General features: G+C 45.8%; 2 protein-coding genes and 1 long non-coding RNA gene across 11 annotated transcripts in view; 2 read left to right on the top strand and 1 right to left on the bottom strand.

Annotated features, from left to right (window-relative positions):
• Positions 1-7,721: 7,721 nt before the first annotated feature.
• PBDC1 (polysaccharide biosynthesis domain containing 1) lies at positions 7,722-8,947 on the top strand. Of its 5 annotated transcripts, XM_081333929.1 has the most exons (6): positions 7,729-7,824; positions 7,912-7,977; positions 8,064-8,123; positions 8,209-8,349; positions 8,424-8,535; positions 8,611-8,947. In XM_081333929.1, the coding sequence occupies exons 1-6, from the start codon at positions 7,792-7,794 to the stop codon at positions 8,727-8,729; spliced, it is 531 nt and encodes a 176-aa protein (XP_081190055.1). In that variant the 5' UTR covers positions 7,729-7,791; the 3' UTR covers positions 8,730-8,947. The 5 variants fall into 5 exon arrangements, with proteins under 5 accessions (XP_081190051.1, XP_081190053.1, XP_081190052.1 ...); XM_081333927.1 differs by lacking the exon at positions 8,424-8,535 and having other exon boundaries at positions 7,727-7,824; XM_081333928.1 differs by having other exon boundaries at positions 7,732-7,977.
• A 119-nt stretch (positions 8,948-9,066) lies between these two features.
• The window catches only part of XPO7 (exportin 7), a 61,161-nt gene continuing 48,335 nt past the window's right edge, over positions 9,067-21,892 (bottom strand). For all 4 annotated transcript variants that reach the window (XM_081333921.1, XM_081333924.1, XM_081333923.1 and 1 more), the window contains 9 exons: positions 21,796-21,884; positions 21,262-21,369; positions 19,371-19,453; positions 18,523-18,737; positions 16,557-16,695; positions 15,575-15,735; positions 11,165-11,263; positions 10,952-11,079; positions 9,067-10,178 (listed from right to left, as the gene is read on the bottom strand). In XM_081333921.1, the coding sequence (XP_081190047.1) occupies positions 10,085-10,178; positions 10,952-11,079; positions 11,165-11,263; positions 15,575-15,735; positions 16,557-16,695; positions 18,523-18,737; positions 19,371-19,453; positions 21,262-21,369; positions 21,796-21,884 (1,116 nt within the window). In that variant the 3' untranslated portion in view covers positions 9,067-10,084. The remainder of the gene's footprint in view (positions 10,179-10,951; positions 11,080-11,164; positions 11,264-15,574; positions 15,736-16,556; positions 16,696-18,522; positions 18,738-19,370; positions 19,454-21,261; positions 21,370-21,795; positions 21,885-21,892) is intronic.
• Positions 11,188-21,251, top strand: LOC308671610. 2 transcript variants are annotated; one of them, XR_014027249.1, is made up of 4 exons: positions 11,188-11,299; positions 11,985-12,130; positions 17,623-17,673; positions 21,213-21,251. It is a non-coding gene; the product is annotated as an uncharacterized lncRNA (long non-coding RNA). The 2 variants fall into 2 exon arrangements; XR_014027250.1 differs by lacking the exon at positions 11,188-11,299 and having other exon boundaries at positions 11,707-12,130.

Raw genomic sequence — 21,892 nt, 5'->3', positions numbered from 1 at the left:
TTTAATGAAATTCAGACTGGAGGAGCAGTTCCTCCATCTTGGAGGACAGCTTTTGTATCATTGATTCCAAAGGAGGATCAAGACCTTACTCAACCTAAAAATTATAGACCTATATCGCTTTTGAATACAGATTATAAGATTTTTGCTAAAGTATTGGCTAATAGATTAATGCAAGTTTTCAAACAAAAGATTCATAGCGATCAATCGGGATTTATATCTGGAAGGTATATGAAATATAATGTAAGACAAATTGTAAATTTGCTTGAATATTTGGATAAGAACAACCAAGTCCTTGCAGCATTGATATTTTTGGATGCAGAAAAAACTTTTGATCAATTGAATTGGCAATTCTTATTGAGAGTTGTTGAGGAAATGAATTTTGGAGAAGGATTCCTACATTCTATTAAAGCAACAAACTATCAACAACAAACTGTACAAATTATAATTAATGGGGGGCTAACAGAGATGTTTAAAATTGAAAAAGGTACAAGACAGGGATGCCCCCTATTACCATTATTGTTTGTTTTAACATTAGAGACTTTATTAATTAAAATTCGAGAGTCCTCTATGATAAAGGGAATTAAAATAAAACAGAATGATTATAGATTGAGCGCTTTTGCTGATGACTTGGTTGTGACAGTATCTCAACCGATACAATCGGTTATAGATTTGATGGAAATTATAACTCAGTATGGTAAGGTTTCTGGGTTTAAGGTGAATAGTAATAAGACTAAGATATTATCTAAGAATATATTTATGAGTGAAAGGGAAATGTTAATTAAATTAACAGGTTTTGAAATAGTAAAAAAGGTTAAGTATTTGGGAGTGTATATTGCAGCTTCAAATGTAAAATTATATAAGAATAACTATGAAACATTATGGTTGAAGATACAAAGGGATTTTTTTTATTGAAAAGTTTTTCAATACATTTTATCTTTAACAATCCCTCCCCCCCACCCCCACCCAACCCTTCCTAGCCCTCCCCCCTCTCCTTCCCCCCTCCCCCATCCCTGACTTCCTAGAGCTAAATACAAGGTATAAAAGTAAAAACAATCATAAACAACCATATGCTAACAACAATAAACTATTAAGTCTATCGCACTCTAGCTCATATAAAATGACTACAAGCAATACTAATATCACATCAAAACTTATACAAATGCTAAATGAAACTTTTTGGTCCCATATTTGTTCTGGATGTAATCAATCCACTTTTTCCACTCCATAATATAACGTTGTTGCGAATGGTCTTTCAAATAAGCCGATATCTTTGCCATTTCCGCCAGGTCAGAAACTTTTAAAGTCCATTCTTCTAGAGTCGGCAGTTCCTCCTTCCAATATTGACGTACTAAAAGTCTTGCTGCCGTAATTAAGTTCAACATCAACTTAGTGTCCACAACAGTAGTATCCGTAATTATGCCCAATAAAAACAATTGCAGACAAAACTTTATCCTTTGCTTAAATATCTTCTGCATATTCCACCAGATTTTAATCCAAAAAGCTTTAACCTTTTTACAGGTCCACCATATATGAAAGTACGTTGCGTCTTCGCCACCACACCTCCAACATTTAGGTTGATAGTTCGGATACATACTTGCGAGCTTTTTAGGATCTAAATGCCACCTATAAAACATTTTATAAGTTCTCTCTTAAATTTTGGGCTTGCGTAAATTTTACGTTCCTCACCCAAATCTTTTCCCAAGTATCCATTGTAATAACTTCTTGAATATTCTGAGCCCATTTTATCATACAATCTTTAACAAGTTCTGTTTCTGAGTCAATTTCTATCAATGCAAGATATATCCGTTTGATATGTGCTGGACCCTGATTTCTAATTTGCTTTACCAGATTTTCATCAGTCATTGAAAAACCAATTTTCTGATCTTCTTTCCACCTGGCCCGTAATTGACCATATTGAAACCAGGTTTGAACAATCTTCTCTTCTCGTAGAAAATTATACGGCTTCAAACACCAGATGTTCCTCTTCAAACTTAGGATTTCCTTATATGTAGTCACATCATGTTTGAACCCAACATTTATATTTTCTATTGCGTTTCGGTATTGCCCACAAAGGTATCTTGTAATTTAACTTATGTCTATACTTTTTCCAAACTCTCAACAAAGCATATCTAAGAATATGCACCTTAAACACATTATCTACCTTCTTATCAAACAATAAATATGCATGCCAGCCAAATAACAAGTCGTGGCCTTCAAGATTTAATAATCTCCCTTGTGTTAAATTAATCCAATCACTTATCGCTGACAAAGCAGCAGCTTCAGAGTATAATTTAAAGTTGGGCATTTTGAGACCACCTCTTTCACGCGTGTCCTGCATAATCTTAAATTTAACTCGTGGCCTTTTCCCTGCCCATACAAATTTATTGATACCTTTTTGCCATTCCTCCAAATTTGAATCCTTTTTAAGAATAGGTATCATTTGAAATAAGAATACTAATTTAGGCAAAACATTCATTTTCACTGCTGCAATTCTTCCCAATAAAGACAATTGTAATTTTTTCCAACTTTCCAATTCTTTTTGAATTTTTCCCCATAATTTTTCATAATTATTTTTATATAACTTTGCATTTGAGGGTGACAAATACACCCCCAAATATTTAACCCTTTTAACAATCTCAAATCCAGTTAACCCTTCTAGAAGGGCCTTTTGCAATACTGTCATATTTTTAGCCAATATTTTAGTTTTTTGTATATTAACCTTAAATCCAGAAACCTTCCCATATTGCATTATTATCTCCATCAGGTCCAAAACAGAATTCTTTGGCTGAGTCACCGTAACAACCAGATCGTCTGCAAACGCCCTCAATCTATAATCCTGATCTCTAATTTGAATTCCCTTAATTTTTTCCGAATTCCGTATTTTAATCAATAATATCTCCAATGTTAAAACAAATAATAAAGGTGATAACGGACACCCTTGTCTTGTGCCCTTTTCAATATTACATACTTCAGTCAAACTATTATTTACTATTATTCGGGCTGTTTGTTTTTGATATAATGCCTTAATTGGTTGTAGGAATTTATCCCCAAAATTCATTTTATCTAATACTTTCATCAAAAATTGCCAATCCAGTTGATCAAAGGCTTTTTCGGCATCTAAAAAGATCAGCGCCGCAGGGATCTGGTTGTTCCTTTCCAAAAATTCCAACAAGTCTACTATATGCCTCACATTATTTTTCATTTGTCTGCCACTAATAAACCCAGTTTGGTCCCCATGAATTATCTGTTGCAAAACCCTCATCAATCTATTAGCTAAAACCTTAGCAAATATCTTGTAGTCCGTGTTCAAAAGTGATATTGGTCTGTAATTTCTTGAGTGACATCCTGATCTTCCTTCGGTATCAGAGAAATAAAAGCAGTTCTCCAAGACGGAGGCACCCCTCCTCCCCTTTGAATTGTCTGAAACAATTCCCTTAATGGCTTTATCATCTCCAATTGTAAATTTTTATAATACACCGCCGTCAGTCCATCCGTGCCTGGCGCTTTATCCACCTTCAATTGTTTAATTGCTAAAAGAATTTCTTCTTCTGTTATCAATTGATTAATCTCTTCCTTTTGTTCTTGTGTAAGAACCGGGATGTTGGCATTCCTCAAATATACATCAATATCTGCTTCGTTGATCTTATCTTTAGCATATAATTTAGAATAAAAGTCCACAAAAGCTTCCTTAATAAGATCCTGTTGATACACAACCTTACCCTTATGTTCTATTTTACAAAGGGATTTAAATAATTGGAAAAAATTACAATTATCTTTACTGGGAAGAATTGCAGTTGTTAAAATGAATGTTCTGCCGAAGTTTCTCTTTTTGTTTCAAATGATACCTATATTGAAAAAGGATGCCAACCTTGATGAATGGCAGAAGGGTATTAATAAATTTATTTGGGCGGGGAAAAAACCAAGAGTTAAATTTAAGATTTTACAAGATGCTAGGGAAAGAGGGGGACTCAAGGCGCCGAATTTGAAACTGTATTATGATGCGGTGGTCTTGACATGGGGTAGCAATTGGCTTAATTTAACTAATAAGAGAATACTTCACCTTGAGGGTTGGGATTTGGTATATGGATGGCATGCATATTTGCTTTATGATAAAAAGGTGGATAGGGCTTTTAAATCTCATATTCTTAGAAGTGCCTTGTTACGTGTCTGGAAAAAGTATTATTATAAGTTAAATTATAAAATACCGATTTGGGGAATTCCTGGACACGCGATAGACTCTATGGGAGTGAGTTTGGATATGTTTTCCTATAAGGAATTACTTAGATTGGAAGGGAATGATTGGCAACTTAAATCATTAGATGAGTTAAGACAAGAAAACATAAGTTACTCTTGGTTTCAATATACCCAATTGAAAGCTAGGTGGAAGTTGGATCAGAAGGTTGGTGCTGGGTTGCTGGGAAGCTGCTGTTGCTGGGATGCTGCTGCTTCTGCAGCCGGGTTGAGAAATTAGCTGCTGGTGAAGCTGGGCAGAGGCTGCTCCTGCCCAGGGTTGGCGCCCATGAAAGAAGGACACAGAGATCTCTCAGGGGAAGGGCCCCGCTGCTCCTGGGATGCACACTGAACTTGGGATGCACTCTCAACCACGAGGAGCAGTAGACCTTGTTTATTTATAGTAAAAGCAACCAATCATATTTTATTATTGTTCAAATAGACCAATCATGATTACACATGTGTTCTTCTAAACTATCCTGAACGGACATTGGTGTAAATGGTAGATTCAAATACAGTAATGACCAATCATCTGCAGGAGGCGTCAGAATTTGCCTTATATGGAATAGCCAATGGTGTGAAGGAATTCTGTGATTATGCCCTTACAGATGAAAATTTAGTAAAACAAATTAGAGATTTAAATTGTACACATATAAAGAGGATATATAATGTTTTAATTGAATTGGATTCGGAAACGGAATTAGTTAAAGATTGTATGATAAAGTGGGCATTTCCACCAGTTCAATTTCACCATAAAGCATTTGCCGGGTGGAAAGAATTTCCAAGCAAGACACACTGTCACGATTGCCGCAATACAATAACACCAAAACACAGATAAGGGACCCACTCATGCCATCTAAGCAGTTAGCAATGCTGGTCACCACTCGAGCACAAGCAAGGACCCCAAAATCTCTAGTAAGCCAAGCTGGGGTGGAATTCAGAAAAGCACTAGAAAAGGATGAATGGTTTTTAAGCCATAATGTCAGAAACTTGACACATAAGAACTTATGCACAATGAATGATGGGCTAACATGGGTGGGAGGAAAGCTCTACATTCCAAAAAGCCAAAGACTGACCTTTATGCAGCTCTGCCATGACTCCAAGTCAGCCGGACACTTTGGGTCCGTGAAAACCCTCCACTTGGTAAAATGACAATTTTGGTGGCCATTGATAAAAAAGGACATTGAAAGCTATGTAGCTAGCTGCCCAACATGCACAGCAGCCAAAAGAAGACCCCAGAATTGTTACAAATGGTAGTCAGCCTGTCAGCACCCTGGAGGGAGATTTCTATGGATTTTATTGTAGAATTACCAGAAAATGGGGGAAATACAGTAATTTGGGTCATAACAGATTTATTTTCAAAACAGGTACATTTTATCCCATGCTCCAAAATCGCCATGGCCAAAACATTAGCAAAATTATTCATGCAACACATTTATCAACTGCATGAGGCCCCACAATGGATTATATTCGATAGTGGGGTGCAGTTCTCCTCGGAAGGCAAAGCTTCAATCTGATGCCTGAACTGCCTACCACCGAGCCAACCATCCCCTCCCTGAAGGAGTGGATTGCGCAACAACAAAACACATGGACGGTTGTGAGAAAGGCTTTAGACAGGCTAGGGAAGCATATAAGATCCAGGCAGATAAGAAACGAACAGAGTACAAGCCATTCCAAGTGGGGGAGAAAATATACCTGTCCACAAAATACCTGAAATCCTTGCAACCCTCAAAGAAACTTGGATTTAAATTTGTAGGACCTTTCCCCATTAAAAGAATAATCAATCTGGTTACAGTAGAAATGGAACTTCCTAAGACACTCAGACAGGTTCACCTGGTATCTCAATGCAGCCTGTTAAAAGCGTGAATTGAATTCGCCCTTAAGGCCAGCTGCAGCTCCTCCTCCCCCTCCTATCATGGTAGAGGGAGGGCAGCATTTTGAAATCAAGGACATTTTAGACTCTAGGAAATACCATGGTTCCACACAATATTTAGTAGACTGGAAACACCTCCCTCCCTCCCAAAACGAATGGATCTATAAAAGCCACATCAAAGCCCCTAGGTTACTTAGTAAATCCCACGCTATGTATCTTGGTAAACCAGGCTAATCCCTATGTTTATCTCCCTTTTTGTGTCTTTACAGGTGGATTTCTCATTTTTTAAAGGGAGGGGGCGGCATGTCAGAATCCGTTCCTTTGCTGTAGGGGTCTTTTGGTAATTAACTCTTTTCTTTTTCCCTTCTACGGGTTCTGCCATACTCCTGGGGGGATGGGGGAGGCTTTGCGGAACTGCAGTGTATCTTCTTCCCTTCACATAGCTGCTACAACGTATTCTCTCCACTTCCTCTATCTGCTTGCTCTTTGAACTGTCTCCCCTTGATAGCAAGCTGGGGTGAAAAAGGAATATGCCTCCAGCCGTCTGGCTTATCTCTTGCTGTGGAAGAAAAGGTGCAAAGACCTAGCAACGTTTTCACAGCCTTGGGAACTATGCCTTATCAGCTCTGTTCCCACAGCAGACTTTTAACACCTGGGGATTGGCCTATTTGAACTGACCGGATGAAATATTGGGGCGGGGTTTGCTTTTTGCTCTTCTAACCTATTGATTTGGGCAGGAAACCCTCAAATCCTGCTTTCTATGCCTGCTGTCAACTTCTCCTAATAAAAGTTCCTTTTAGGATGACTTCGTTCCAAGAGTCCTGCTTTCTTGGGAAGAGGATTTGAAGCAGGTCCTTACACCCACCCCGGTCCCACCCCTCTCCACCAAAGACCCCCAGTTCCCAACCCCGCCCGCACGTCCCACAGGGAGAGACGTTGAGTTGGCCTCGCCCCCTCCGGCCATTGACTTTGCTTGTCAAAAAGTTGCAAAAGGGGATCACATGACCTTGGGACACCGTGACCGTCAGTTGCCAAGTATCCAAATGTAAATCACATGACCCTGCGGATGCTGCAACGGTCATAAGTGTGAAAAATGGTCATAAGTCACCTTCTTCAGTGCTGTTGTAACTTTGAACAGTCACTAAGTAAACTGTTGTAAGTCTAGGACTACCTGTACTTTAACACTTTTTTCCTTGTTTGTTTTTAAGTTTTAGACATCTTGCTAGGCGACGGGGGGGGGGTGTACTTGAATATTGCAGTATCCTAAAAGTGGTACAATTGGTGAAAAGATTGAAAAGCCCTGCTAAATAGAATTCGCCTCTCACAGGGCCTCTGCCGGACTCTGTATTCCCTCTGTGCAGGCAGGCAGCTCTCTCTCTGGTTGACGCCCCCCCAAGGCCTGAGGGGCCCTGGACAGCATCATCTTCGGCCCCTGGGGCAGAGGCAAGCGACGCCGCTTCTGCCCCGCAGCCCGGATCCCGGCGCCGAGGCCCCGCTTCCTTCGAGCCCCGCACGGGCGACTCCCGCCGGCAGAGGCGAGGCGGAGAGCTTTGCCCCGGGGGAGGGCCGGGGGGACCGCCCCGGCAGAGACGCCTCCTCCCGGCGCCGCCTCCGCGAGCGGGCCCGGCGCTCCCCTTCCGCCTTCGGGCCCGCCCGGCGCCGCCTCCTCCCTGAAGCGCGGCTCCGGCATGGCGGCGACGGCGGCGGGGCCGGGCGCGCTGGTGAGCGAGGGCCGCGGGGCTGGGGCGGCGCCGACCGGCGGCCCCCTCACCGCCTCTTCTCCTCCTCCTCCTCTTCTCCCCCCGCAGGGCGCCCGGGAAGCGGCCGAGGCGGCCCACGTGCTCTCACTGCCGGCCGAGGCCTTCGGGAACGACGTGAGTGCGGGGCGGCGGGCCGGCGGGCGGCGGGGCTCGGGGCCTCGGGGCGCTGACGGCTCTCCCTCCCTCCCTCTCTCCGGCAGCCGCGGCTGGAGGCGGCCTGGGCCGAGCGCGCCCTCCAGCACGCCCACGTCTACTTCCACGTGAGTCCCGGGCGGGGGCGGGGGAGCGGCGGCGGGCGGGCGGGCGGGGGTCTCGGCGCCGCTGACCCGCCCGGTTCGCCCGCAGCTGCTCTCGGCCGCTGACCCCGCGGGGCTGAGGCTCACCCCGGCCGACGACCGGATCTACGCGGCCTTCCGGCGGAGCTTCCCCGACCTGCGCGTCGACCTGCTGGACGTGGAGTCGCTCAAGTCGGAGCCGGCCAAAGAGGTGGGGCGGCGCCCGGGGAGGGGCGGCGGGGCCGGGGGGGGGACGCGGGCTCACGGCTCGCTCTCCCCCCGCAGAAGTGGCGCCCCTTCTGCCTGCAGTTCGAGGGGGCGGTGGAGGACTTCAACCTCGGGACTCTCCTGCGCCTCGACTGCCGCCGCGGCTACTCGGAGGAGAACTCCGTGCTGGGTAAGCGCCGGGCGGCGGGCTGGGCCTGGGCCGGCCTCGTGACGGCCCCTCCTCGCCTGCCTCTCCTCCCCGCAGCGCCGCGCATCCAGTTCTTGGCCGTCGAGATCGCGCGCAACCGCGAGGGCTGCAACGGCGCCGTCTACCGCCGCGCGGGCGCTCCAGAGGCCGAGCCCGACCCGGCCGGCGCCCGCTGAGAGCCTGGCCGGACCGGACGCGAGTCGCGCAAGCGAGGAGACCCGCGGGGGGGAGAGGCTGGGCGGCCCTCGGAGGGCGAGGCGTGGGCCGCTTTGGGGAGCTGCCCCTGCGCCGTCTCCTGGCCCAGCGATCGACGTTTGCCTTCCGCTTTGTATGCGGGACTTCAGCAGAAGGTCCGTCTCCATCTTGGCTTGTAAACAGTGAGTTCCGAGATTAACGTTGTGTGGCTTGTTTTTTTTCTAAAGATGGACCCTCGTTTGCCAGGCGGGGGCCCCTCTGTCGGGTTCCCTGCCATTTGTACCCCGAAGATTAACGCTCTGGCCTCATTGCACGCAGTTCAGTAGAAACCACTTTATTTGCAGCCACAATGCTTACACTGTATGCAGCAAACATCCGTACAAATCATTCAGCAACCTGGTCACGGAAAAAGGACCCAGCACACAATCGCCAGAGGAAATAATTCTCCCCCCATCAAGGAGATGCTAGTTGGGGAGAGAAACCAGGGTTACAATTAGATCTGGGCTCCTGGGACAGAAAACTAGCAGCAAGAGGGTGGGGCAGGGCCAAGGGAAATCGGTCCCTGTTGTTTTCACTAAATTTAACATTTAACAAATGTTCCAACAGCTTTAGTGGGAAAAGAGATTTGTCTGAAGGATTTACAGTGCACTTTCTTGGTGGTGGGATGGCCTTGGGGAGAAGCTGCTGTTTCCAGAGCTCCAAGATGCTCCATGAACATGGGTGCAATGTGGAGTTGCTCACAACTGCTGCCAGATAGCCAAGTCCTCCCATCTTCCAAAAATGTGTATGTGTGTGTGTGCGTGTGCATGGCAGGAATGTGGCATGGCTTTGAGCTCCTAATGAGGGAAGGTGGGGAGGGATGGCCTAAGCTGAAGGGATAGATAAGAAAAATATACATTTGGAATTTTACACTTGTGCCTCTAGACTAGTACTAAATATAATTCTGTACTCACACCCCCTTGCCCAGTAATGTGGCAGGTAGCCAGGAGACTCTTCACTTGCATACCACCCTCGCTCTAGCATTGGTGCACTATGTAAAAATTTCACTCACACTTTTTTTTAAACTTGAGTCAATATAAACCTTGTTCAAAATGTTATGAAAAAATGTACATGTTTATACAAGGCAGGCTGTGGCAGGACACAGGGTTCCTCTGACATTCACGCAGGGAGGCGCCAATGGTGCCTCCCCAATGAAAGACCCCCTCTGAGTGAACCTTTTACACCCCCCTCCTGCAGCCTAGCCCCAAGGAGGACCAGCAGGGATCGGAAACACCCTTGTGTCTTTCCATCGGAAAAGTTAACCTCCCCAGCCCAGAGAGCAGCTCCTGGCGAGACGTCAGCTCATCATGTCGTTGCTGTTTACCCCGTAGGTGGAATTTTTCATGGAATCGTTTACTTCTCGACGAAATGCAGAAAGATTCTGTGTAAACCTGTCAAAGAAACAGACGTTAGGATGGGGGCAAACGGACCTGTCTTTTTGCCCAACAGCTGGATGGCATCAGACGAGAGTTGGGTTCTTAGGGAATCATGAGAATCAGCCAAATCCAACTTCTGGCCAAAGCTCAGTTTTTTAATGCTCTGAATTTCAGCTTTGAAAACATGGCCGCAAGTGAGGGGCAAACCCAATATCCCTTCAGCTCCTCCCAATTTTCCTTCCATTTTCTTCACTGGACACTGGAGATTTGGATTTTGAACACAAGCAAAGTGTAACTACTTTATAACTTTGGAAAGGAGCCAAGCAGGTTCCTTCACGACAGGGACCAAAATGCTTCTGAAAGGATAACTGTCCTACAGAATTTAACTGGGGGCGATGACATTTCTGGTGTTCCTCTGAGAGGGAAATGTAAAGAGGGACGGCTGCACCAGGCTGGTTTAACTACTCATAGGGGTGGGCGAGCCTTTGAGCCAGAGAACTATGGGTGGTGGTGGTTCGTCTTTTTGATTCCGTTAAATTTAAGACAGGATTTGCAGCCTCGGCACAGTGAGTTATTTTGTTGGCACAATAGTTTTTGGCAGCGTGGGTCACAAGAGATGGTGGAGCCACCCTTGCAGGCTGCATGCGGTCCTGGGCTAGTGGGCAATCCTCCTGCCCAAGAGCTCAGGTGTTCAGCGATCTGGCAGGGGTGCTGCTTCTTCAGAACGAAATGAATAAGAACAGAGGACTTTGGCTGTTCTGCTGGCTGCGTTTTATGAAGTTACTGACCTATCGCGATTCTTTGTCAGCAGGTTGCGCTCAATGCCTTCCATGAGATTTTCAAAGCAGAGATGCATAGCTTGTTGTTTCTCAGGGGGCTGGCTGTTTACTATGCTGTTCCTTAAATCTGAAAAATACTGCAAAGGAAAAGTTCACGCTGTAAGCTATCCAGGATAATGTGCCAGCACACAATGACACACTACCCTAAATCGGTGGCCTTACCTTTTCATTGAGTAGGATCAAGCCAAGCAAAGGCCGTGACATAGACCACTGGTTCCTGCAGTCTTCAAATATGATGATATTCAACACTGTGGAGAGCATCTGGAAGGATCAAGCACAATCCAGTCAACTGTACAGGTCTACCGAGCTCACACTGGGGCACTGCTGGGGATTATGGGGAAACTGGGAAGGAAAGGTAGACATAGTGGGCAACTCACAGAACAGCTTATGTAATAAAGAGCAATTTAGTCAGATGTTTTGGAGGGAAGCAATTCAAAGTATTCCAAGAAGCATTTAGTCACTACAAATGAGTGGGAGAAATTGGGAGTGAGAACGTCTAGTCTAACAAAAGAACTAGGGGGGACACAATAGCAGTCTTGCAATATCTGAGTGGCTATCACAAAGAAGACAGGGTCAACACATTTTCTAAAGCACCTGAGGGGGTTGGATGAGAAATAACAGGTGGAAGCTAATCAAGGAAAGATCCAACCTAGAATTAAGGAGAAGATTCCTGACAGAACAATCGATGGGACGGCTTGCCTCCAGAAGTTGTGGGTGCTCCATCACTGGGGGTTTTCAAGAAGAGACTGGACAGCCGTTTGTCTGAAATGGTATACGGTCTCCTGTCTGAGCAGGGGGTTGGGGTAGAAGACCTTCAGCTCGCTTCCAACTCTGTAAATTCCTACTACACTTTTCAGAATTCTGTATTTATCACAGACCAGCATTTACAGAGGTTTTCCAGGAATCCATTTAAGCATTTGTTTCCTTGACCTTGCCCAGCTGCCTGAGTCCTGACAGGAATGTTTTATATCTGTTTAAAAAGGCTGACAGACAAGGGAAGAGACGGTGTTCCAGCAGCCTGAAGTGGGGGGTGCTTCATGCCCAGGGAGTAGCAGATTCCATCAAAACAAAATGCAAAATATCAAAGCCTCAGAGGAAACGTTACCTAACTACCAAATATCACAGAAGGTATGAGATACTGTATATCTGAACAAGGACAAAAATCAAACAGGATTTTAGAAAAGTAGAAAAATGAAGGGAATCTCTTAGACAGGAATGATAAGGCAAACACAAAGATTGGCTGGAGAAGCATATGAAGAAGAAAAGGTGATCAATGTATAGAACAACTAGAAAGATTTCCTATCTGCTTGGTACTCAAGTACCATCGCTGAGCTAAAGCCAGAGGGTTTGGGAAATGAAGTTAACAAGCCTGGGAAATCAGGCTAAGAAAGCTGTGGGAACTGTTTCACAACACCGAAAGTCGATGCCCACAGTTTATAATCCAGTGGGGAAAGCGAAGGGATGCTCAGTCTACCAAGCAGCTGCATTCCTCGTGTTCCCACAAGACAACGATCCTGACTTTCTCAATCCAGGTTTCCAGAATACCTGGAGCTGGTTTCCAAAGAGAAAAGCACTGGGATCACGCTCTCCACAAGCCCCAACAGATGAGAAAATAGCAATAGCCCTTAGACTTACATACCACAGAGTCAGCCTATGGCCCCCAACATCTGGGTCCTCATTTTACTGACCTCGAAAGGATGGAAGGCTGGGTCAATCTTGGTAAGTACTTAGTAAATAGTAAGAGTATCAATTATTGATTATTCTATGACTTTTGGCTGTAGTGCACACGGACTACAGTTCTTAAAAACATGGGCATACTGGACTACCTCATTTGCAAGCTAAAGAATTTGCTGATCAGAAAGCAACAGCTAGAACAAAATATAGAGTAACTAACTGCTTCAAATGAAGTATATCAAGATTGCATACTACCTATTACACGGATATGTGAAACATTTTGAGAAAAGCTAGATTGAAAGAAAAAAAGAAATTGAAATTAAGTTTGTTGGAAGAAATATTCTGAGGAATATTGCGAGATGCAAGGACTCTCCCGGTCACAGCATATGGCTGTGAAAGTTGGGCAATTGATAGGATGAATAAAGAAAAACAGCCCTTTGAATTGAAGAAAGGGATGGGGAGTGTCTTGAATTGCCAGAAGAACAAATAGTTGGAGCAAAGCCACACAACTCACTGGAAGCATTAGAAACCAAGCTAAAGCTTAAATATCTTGGAAATTGGAAGCAAGCGCCTTGGAGGAAGACCATCCTGACGCGAGATACTGACTGCAAGGCACTCATCGCGACCAGGCATGTGTGCTTGCAAGCAGTTACTGACGAGACGATCCTGGCAAACTGCTGGCCTCTGGGCTAGGAAGAGTAAAAGGCAGCTAAGCATTTTCAGCAGAATAGTCCCTTCATCCTCAAACAATATTGAGAGTGAGGAGATGAAAAGTTCTACAATAATTTCCTGGGGACAAAAATCGCTTCTTGCAACCTGTGTGTAAATATTCCAGGCAAGGGTTTTAGCCTTACGTATATCAGGCAACGGCAAGGAAATAACAGGCAGCAGACAAAAAGCAGAGCTGCTTAACTCATTCTTTGCATCGGTCTTAATGCAAAAAGAAATTATATCCTAACCTACCAAAAACATAACTGAAAAAGACAGACTAGAAAAATAAGCAAGAAAATAGCAAGAGAACACCTGTCTGATCTTGATGAATATAAATCCCCAGGACCTGATGGATTTCATCCCAGAGTTCTGAAAGAGCTGGCAGCTGTCATCTCAGAGACATCTGAACCATATCTTTCAAAAATCCTGGAGCATTGGAGAACTACCAGAGGACTGGAAAAGAGCTGACGTGGTTCCCATCTTCAAAAAAAGGGGGGGAAAACAGACTCAGGAAACTACAGATCAATCAGTCTAACATCAATACCTGGGAAGATCCTGGAAAAGATTAAAAAAAAAGATCTGCGAACATCTACAAACAAGTAATAATTAGAAGCCAGCACGGATTTGTTAAAAACAGATCATGCCAAACCAATCTCATTTCATTCTTTGACCAAGTGACTAAATTAGTAGACCAGCAAAATGCTGTGGACATAGTATACTTAGACTCTGGCAATACATTCAACAAAGTAGACCACAACCACTTCTTGCAAAGCTAAGAAAAAGTGGGATAGACAACACCACCATTAGACAGATTTGTAACTGGCTGACAAACGGTACTCAACAAGTAGTCCTTAATGGTACTATGTCTAATGGAGGGAAGTAAGCAGTGGGGTACCCCAAGGTTACGTCTTAGGCCCGGTACTCTTCAATATCTTCATAAAAGATTTAGATGAGGGAATAGAAGGGGAGCTTATCAAATCTGCATATGACACTAAGCTGGCAGGAATAGCCAACACCCTAGATCAGGGGTCAGCAACCTGAAACAGTGAAAGAGCCACTCGGAACCGGTTCCCTCACAAAAGGAAAAACTGGGAGCTGCAAAAAATGTGTGCGCATGTGCGTACATGCGCGCATGCGCAGAACAGGGTTTGACTGAAGAGTGGAGCCAAGGCGAGATATGCACCTACCCTGCATATTTGAATTGATTGGTTGAACTATTTTAGTCCCACTTTTTTTGGGGGGGACTGCACATGGCAGAGGACTGGGAGCCGCAGGAGACGGCTGAAAGAGCCGCATGCGGCTCCGGAGCCGCAGGTTGCAGACCTGTGCCCTAGATGATAGGCTCCAGATCCAGATAGATAGGGCCCAGTGTTCACATCTGTCAAAATCCAACAAAATAAAATTCAGTGTAGAGAAAAGTAAAGTCTTACACTTAGGCAAGAAAAACCAAAAATACATATATAGATTGGGTGAAACCAGGCTTAATAGCAGAAACTGTGAGAGGGATCTTGGAGCCTTAGTAGACAATCAAATATGAGTGAATAGTGTGCGGCGGCAGCCAAAAACCAACGCAATCTTAAGTTGCATTAACAGAGGGATTCAATCTAGATCACGTGAGGTACTAATATCACTCTATAAAGCCTTAATAAGATCACACCTGGAATACTGCAACCAGTTTTGGTCTCCACACTATAAAAAAGATGTTGAGACTCTAGAAAAAGTGCAGAGAAGAGCAACAAAGATGATCAGGGGACTGGAGGCTAAAGCATATGAGGAACGGTTAAAGGAACTGGGCATGGCTAGTCTAGTGAAGAGAAGGACCAGGGGAGACATGACAGCAGTCTTCCAATATTTGAGGGGCTTTCACAGACAGGAGGGGGGTCAAGCTATTCTCCAAAGGGCCTGAAGGCCAGGCAAGGATTCAAACTAAATATAAGGAGAAATTTTCTGACAGTGAGAACAATCAACCAAGGGAACAGATTGCCTTCAGATGTTGGGGGTACTTCATCCCTGGAAGCTTTCAAGAAGAGACTGGACTGACATCTATCAGAAATGGGCGGGGGGTTGGACTAGATGACCTACAAGGTCCCTTCCGACCTGTGATTCTCATTTTAATTCTAACTCAAGGGCAATGATGTGGAGCTGCTTTCAGAAACACCCCCCGAGTCCTGCCCTCCTTGTCCTGACCTGTTGAATCATCTCTGGGTGCTGTTGCATGATGTGGAGGAACCGATCGCTCTCCTGGGTCAAGGGGGCAGACCTCTTTTTGGTGCTGCGGGAGAGCTGCTTGAAGAGATAAGTGACAATGTGGTCTAAGCAGGAGCAGCATCCAGTGCAAACCATGGTATCTGCCAGGAAAAGAGGAATGAGGCCAGAGTTATGCCAGGTCAAAAATGCCTATTTCATTAGCTGGATCATTTCCTTGGCCAAAAAACCTGGATGAGCAGTAGCAGCCTCAGGCCAACCAAGCCCGCTGTGACCATTGTGCACTCTTATTCTCCTGGCATGATTTCTTAAACCCTTCAGGTCCTTGGACAGGTTGTATGCCTTGTTCATATCTTAAGACAAAGCATTACTTGTCTTACGTTTCATTGTACGTACAGATAATTTTGCTAAGCCATACGATTCTTTGAGAGCAACCCAGAAGTGAATAGGTCTCAGGTGTTGTGGAATTCTCATTAAAAGGGTTCTATGATCAAACCTTGCAAGGCTATCATGCAGTATCAGCAGTGGCTATAACAGCTGAAAACCCACCAAAATGATCAGTGTGAACCCCTCCTTCACAAACCTTTGTCCTCCTCAAGGGCTGATGGCTAGTCAGTTGAGGCTGCCAAATCTTCCTGAGAAAGCTAATGGAGGGATAAAGATCCAATTGCTTGGGATTGCTCTGTCACTCACTTTGCCACAAGAGATTAAGTAAATGTAAGGCTAATCCTTATATCAAAATGAAGACACCAAACCAGGAACTGCGAGGGAATTAAGGAAAGATTTAGATGTTCTACTGTGCATTATGTCTAAGCCAGGTAATGTTGGTGTCTACATTCCTTTGCTGCTGCTGGAGAACAAAACCCCAGGGCGCCTGTTGGCCCTGACGGTTAAGACTTTCGTAGCCCTTCCTCAGCTCTCAAGAAGAGCCCTCAAACTTCCAAATAACGATTGTTGCACTCACCTAGTGCTGTGAGACCTTCTGAAATGGAAGATAGAATATACATGATTACATGTGGCTCCAGGCTAGCTATAAAATTCATGTGATCTTGAGTAAGAACTTCCAGTAAAGAATAGTAGGACTGGCTGAGTTTAGGATAATCCTGAAAAAAGATAAAGAAAGGGATTAGGAGAACTTTCAGACGAGTTTTGTGGGCCCAGAATGTGTGACAAATTCAGACATGCTGAGGTTGGGGAGCATTCAGACGTATTACTCCTCCCTCCCCCCGGCAATCCCAATATCAGAAGCAGTGATTTTCCAAACATCTTTACTTTTATAACCACTGAAGGTACAGCTTCCAATTTATTGACAAATTATCTGCATGTAGTGTAACCGTTCTTGAATTCCTAGACCAGAGAGGTAGAGCTGTTATCATGCCAGGCCCCCATCTCATAGGTTTCACGACCTGACCATCCAGTGCTATTTTATATATATCCTTGGGGTTTTATATCATGTGACTGTTTAACTCAGAATTCTTTCAATCTCATTATTAAAGATTTTGACAACTGAAATTGCTTGGAGAGCCGGTTGCGGTCGTGGCTAGGTGAACCTTTGTGCAATTTTGTGTTGTGTGCCAGTTGTGCCCCTTCCCGGATCAGAGGTTCCTGTGCTCAGTCACTCAGGCCCAATCATCTCGCTTCTGGACTGCATGGGACCACTCCTGAGCAAGACACACTGGTTGCTGGTTTGCTCCTCGGCCCAATACAAGCTGTGGGTCATCGCCTTTATGGCACAGGGCCAGGGTACCTGGGGGACCACCTCACCCTAGCAGGACTGGCCCACCTCACTCACCCCTGCAGGAGGAGGATGCGCTGGACCGTCAACCCAGGGACTCCAACTGGCTGGTCCCAGGAGAAGGGCCTGAAAATCTGATTGGCCTGGAGCCCTGATGGGGCATTCCATGCTGGATTAAAAGACTCCACCTCTAACCGCTCCTACCTTTGTACCTTCCTTAGCAAAGTCTTGTTGATTTTAATGTTAATATTTATTTCTTTAATATTTTATAATGTTCTTTTTATCTTGCTGTAAGCTGCCTAAAGTCACCTGATAAGATCGGCGGCATAATAAATAAAATTATGCAGTAAGTATGAAAAGCACAATACAACTTGTCCCACATAGCAATCACTAGGAATACCCTAAATCAAATACAGGCAGTCCTCAACTTACGACCACAATTGAGCCCAAAATTTCTTTTACTAAGCAAGACAGTTGTTAAGTAAGTTTTGCCCCATCTTATGACCTTGTCATTGTGAAATGAATCAATGCAGTTGCTGAGTTAGTAACAATCTGGCTTCCCCACTGACTTAGCTTGTCAGAAGGTCACAAAAGGGGATCACACAACAGACCAGTTGCTGAGCAGGTGGCTTCTGATCACGTGACCATGAGAATGCTGCAACAGTTTTAAGTGATAAAAGGTCATAAGTCACTTTGTTCAGTATCGTTGTAACTTCAAATGGTCACTAAACGAATGGTGGTAATTCGAGGACCACCTGCCTGCCTCTTCCTAGGATCACAGGCCAATCTGGCATCAGCTCATCCACTGCTGGGACACGGCAGGGAAGAGACGGACTTTTGACCCTCACTTTCAGCACTGCATCTGAGCCTGGCAGTGCTGCATTTGGCAAAAGTGAAAGTACAGCAGCAGCCCTCATCTTACACCTCAAGCAGTCCCTCCTCCCCAGGGCAAACTGCTGTGGGGTGCAATCATGCCCCGGTCCCTCAGCCAGGGCAACGGCAGCTGCTGCCACTTTCTCAAGAAGCAACCCAGTGCCAGAATGGGCAAAGATTAATTTGTAGCCCAGCTGCCATTATGAGGGAGGCCAAGTTAGGACGCCACCATTATGTAAGGCTAGCAGCAGAGGGGAACAATTCCAGAAAAGTCAAGCGGGAGGGGAGGATGGCGGGGACCGGAGTCACTGTGCATTCTCACCAGCAGGTCACTGTGTGGGATGGAGAGCAGGAGCTTGATGAAAGTTTGCAAGGCGTTGTCGAGGGCATCGTCCCCGTAGAGGCGGAAGACACCAAAGTTGACGTAGCTGCCGCTCAGGGCGGCTTTTAGCATGGAGAAGCAGATGGAAACCCCCTTTAGCTTCAAGGCATAAACTTGATCTTTTGGAACTTCCCCCAAAGTGAGGATACGGTTTCCTGCATAAAACAAGGCAGATATCTCAAAAACATTCCTTCAAAGGATAGTTTACCTGTGTGGCTCCTGGAAAAATGGAAGATGAAAAAGCCAAGAGACAGTCTTCAGAGAATCTTACTGGAACCACAAAAGAGTTGCATTTGGTCAAGTCTACTCAAAGCCGCATCGCCTTGGCACAGGTGCAAATGGCAATAGCAACAGCGCTTAGACTTTACAGCCCTCCCTAAGTGGTTTACAAATGTCAGTCGATGGGCCCCAACAATCTGGGTCCTCATTTTACCACCCTGGGAAGGATGGAAGGCTGAGTCAACCTTGAGCCCATCAGGATCGAACTCCTGGCAGTGGGCAGAGTCAGCCTGCAATGCTGCATTCTAACCCCTGCACCACCAGGGTTCCTCAGCAAAGCAAAGCAAAGCAAAGGCCAAGTTCTGTTAAACTGGACAAGGCTTCAAGGGAGAGCAGCTCTCGGCCTAGCTTTCTTTCCCCTTTCCCGTTGAAGACCTTTCCAAAGGAGATGCTCTTTGGCTGTCCCCCTGCCAATTCAGAGCCACAGCAGCAAGTGGGCCAGGCAGTCCTGGGCAAAGCTCCCTTCCAATCTGACCCAGTTCAACGGCTGTGAAGGAGAAGGTACCCACCGTAGGTCGTTATCATTTTACTGGTCTCCCGGAAGAGCAGGATGCCATTTGGGGAGGAGACATCGAACTGCAGCCTCTGGGACCTGAAAGCAAGTGAGAATAGAATAGAGCTGAAAGGGGCCTTGGAGGTCTTCTAGTCCAACCCCCTGCTCAAGCAGGAGAACCTATACCATCTCAAAAAGGTGACTGTCCAGTCTCTTCTTAAAAACCTCCAGTGATGGAGCGCCCACGATTTCTGGTGGCAAGCTGTTCCAATGGTTGATTGTCCTCACTGTCAGGAAGCTTCTCCTTAATTCCAGGTTGCTTCTCTCTTTGGTCAGTTTCCAACCAGTTTCTTGTCCTGCCCTCTGGTGCTCTGGTGAACAACCTGACCCCCCTCTGTCTTATGGCAGCCCCTCAGATACTGGAATACTGCTGTCATGTCTCCCCTATTTCTTCTTTTCTTTAGACTGGCCAAACCCAAGTCCTGCAGCTATTCTTTGTATGTTTTGGTCTCCAGGTCTTTGATTATCTTAGTTGCTCTTCTCTGATTTTTTTCCTAACTCTCAACATCTTTTTTGAGATATGGTGACCAAAATTAGTTGCAGTATTCCAGGTGTGGTCTTACTAGGGCTTTATAAAGCCCTAGTTGTGCCTTGGCTGAGACACGCTATCTGAGTGGACAGCCCAAGCCCAGAGCAGCCAGAGAGGTGGCCCTGGGTTCTAAACAAGGATGCCGTGTGGGTAAGCTTCAGGCATAAAGCTACCTTCTATGGATTTTTAGCATTCTTTTGAAAAGCATTATACAGTATTTAGTGGCTGTTTCCACTTCACTTACTGAATGCCATAACATCTGAGAGGACAGTCTCTGGCTGCCTTCCCCTCGCAAAGAAAGGGTGGGTGGGTCCAGGAAAGGTCACTGCCATGGATTCTGGTCATGGAACCTGCCTGAGGCCAAGGACTTGCAAACACCAGGCCTCTTCTTGTTTGGGTTGTTCCTGTCTGCACTCCTATCTTTTATGGGCTCCAAAGTTGTTTTACTACCAAGTACCGTATTTTTCGGACCATAAGACGCACCGGACCATAAGACGCACCCAGTTTTTAGAGCAGGAAAAGAAGGAAAAAAATTCTTTCTCCTTCTCTCTCTCTCCCTCTCCCTCCCTCTCCCATTGTCCCTCCCTCCCTCCCTCCCTTCCTTCCTTCCTTCCTTCCTTCCCTCCCTCCCTCTTTGTCCTTCCCTCTCTGCATTAGAGCAGTACCCGCGGAGGCGGCCCTGCAGCCCGGCTTTCTCTTGCAGAAAGCAAGCTGAAACGGAGTGAGGGAGATTGCCAGAAATGCGAATCCGCCGATCTCGCGCTCCTGCAAACTCCCTCGCTCGCTTTCAGCTTCCCTTGCTACAAGAGAAAGCAGGCTGAAACGAGGCAGATGGCAGCAGCGCGAGATCAGCCGATTCGCATTCCAGGCAATCTCCCTCACTCCGTTTCAGCCTGCTTTCTCTTGTAGCAAGGGAAGCTGAAACCGAGCGAGGGAGAGTGCAGGAGCGTGAGATCGGCCTTTCTCAGCACGTGCCGATTCGTGCTCCTGGCAATCTCCCTTGCTTTCCACTTGCGGAGGATGGGGATGGCCATACGGATCACCTTCGGACCATAAGACGCACCCTCGTTTTCCCCCCCACTTTTGGGAAAAAAAGTGCATCTTATGGTCCGAAAAATACGGTAGTTCTTTAGGAGCTGTCTGAAGGTACTGGAAATTCATCCCAGCACTTTCAACAAAGATCTCATCAATATTTATGTTTCCTAGAGCTAATAATTACAGTGTTCTCTCCTCATACCACCTCTCTCCTCTGCCTGTCTGTCCCTGTAGGACAGCCTTACTTCAGGTACCCAAGGAGGCCACTTAAGAGTCCACTTACCTATTGTGCACCAGCTCAGCCATCAGCTTGAGCACAGGGGTGGTGCAGGCTGGGTCATGGTACCAGAGCTCAACTGCCCGCTGCAAGATTGGCATGTAGGCTGGGTAGCTGTAAGGCTGAAGCTAAGGACCACCTGACTACTTCCAGAAGCAACTCAGACATTCATCCTTCAGGTCAGAATAGCCAAGATGGCCAGATTACTGCAAAGATGACCACCACAGACTCAGTTGGCAAATAAAGGACTTGAAGAAAAGACAAATGAATCTATTGGATCACTTCAGGCAAGAGTTAGTAAGTGTTAAGTCTTCTCCTCCTCCGGCTGTCTGCCCAAATCTACATTATTTCAGCCACCTACAGATCATGTGCTATGTTGTCCAGGCTGGCTTTTTGACCAGCCCTGGGAAATTTAAGCATAGCACGGCAGGTGAAGCACCGTTTTCCCTTGAGCCATCGGAGAGAACTGGAGATTCCAGAATTCAGTCGTCAGCCTGGTCCCCATTCCAGGAGGCAGACAGGCACAAGAGTCAAGGATACATCCACTCGAAGAGCATCATAAAACTAGTCTTGGCGTTGAAGGCAAAGGCAATCCCCCTCAGGTCTCTCACAAGGCCAACCAGCGTCCTCTGGATGA

Source organism: Vipera berus, assembly GCF_964194415.1.
Source record: "Vipera berus genome assembly, chromosome: 8".
NCBI classification, from domain to species: domain Eukaryota; kingdom Metazoa; phylum Chordata; class Lepidosauria; order Squamata; family Viperidae; genus Vipera; species Vipera berus.
The sequence above is the reverse complement of the archived record's forward strand: the minus strand, read 5'-3'. Positions and strand labels throughout refer to the sequence as shown.

Coding starts and splice junctions, on each gene's coding strand:
- PBDC1 (XM_081333925.1), top strand. CDS start 7,792: ATGGCGGCGACGGCGGCGGGGCCGGGCGCGCTGGTGAGCGAGGGCCGC. Junction 8,124..8,208: donor ACGCCCACGTCTACTTCCAC/GTGAGTCCCGGG, acceptor GTTCGCCCGCAG/CTGCTCTCGGCCGCTGACCC. Junction 8,350..8,610: donor AGTCGGAGCCGGCCAAAGAG/GTGGGGCGGCGC, acceptor TCCTCCCCGCAG/CGCCGCGCATCCAGTTCTTG.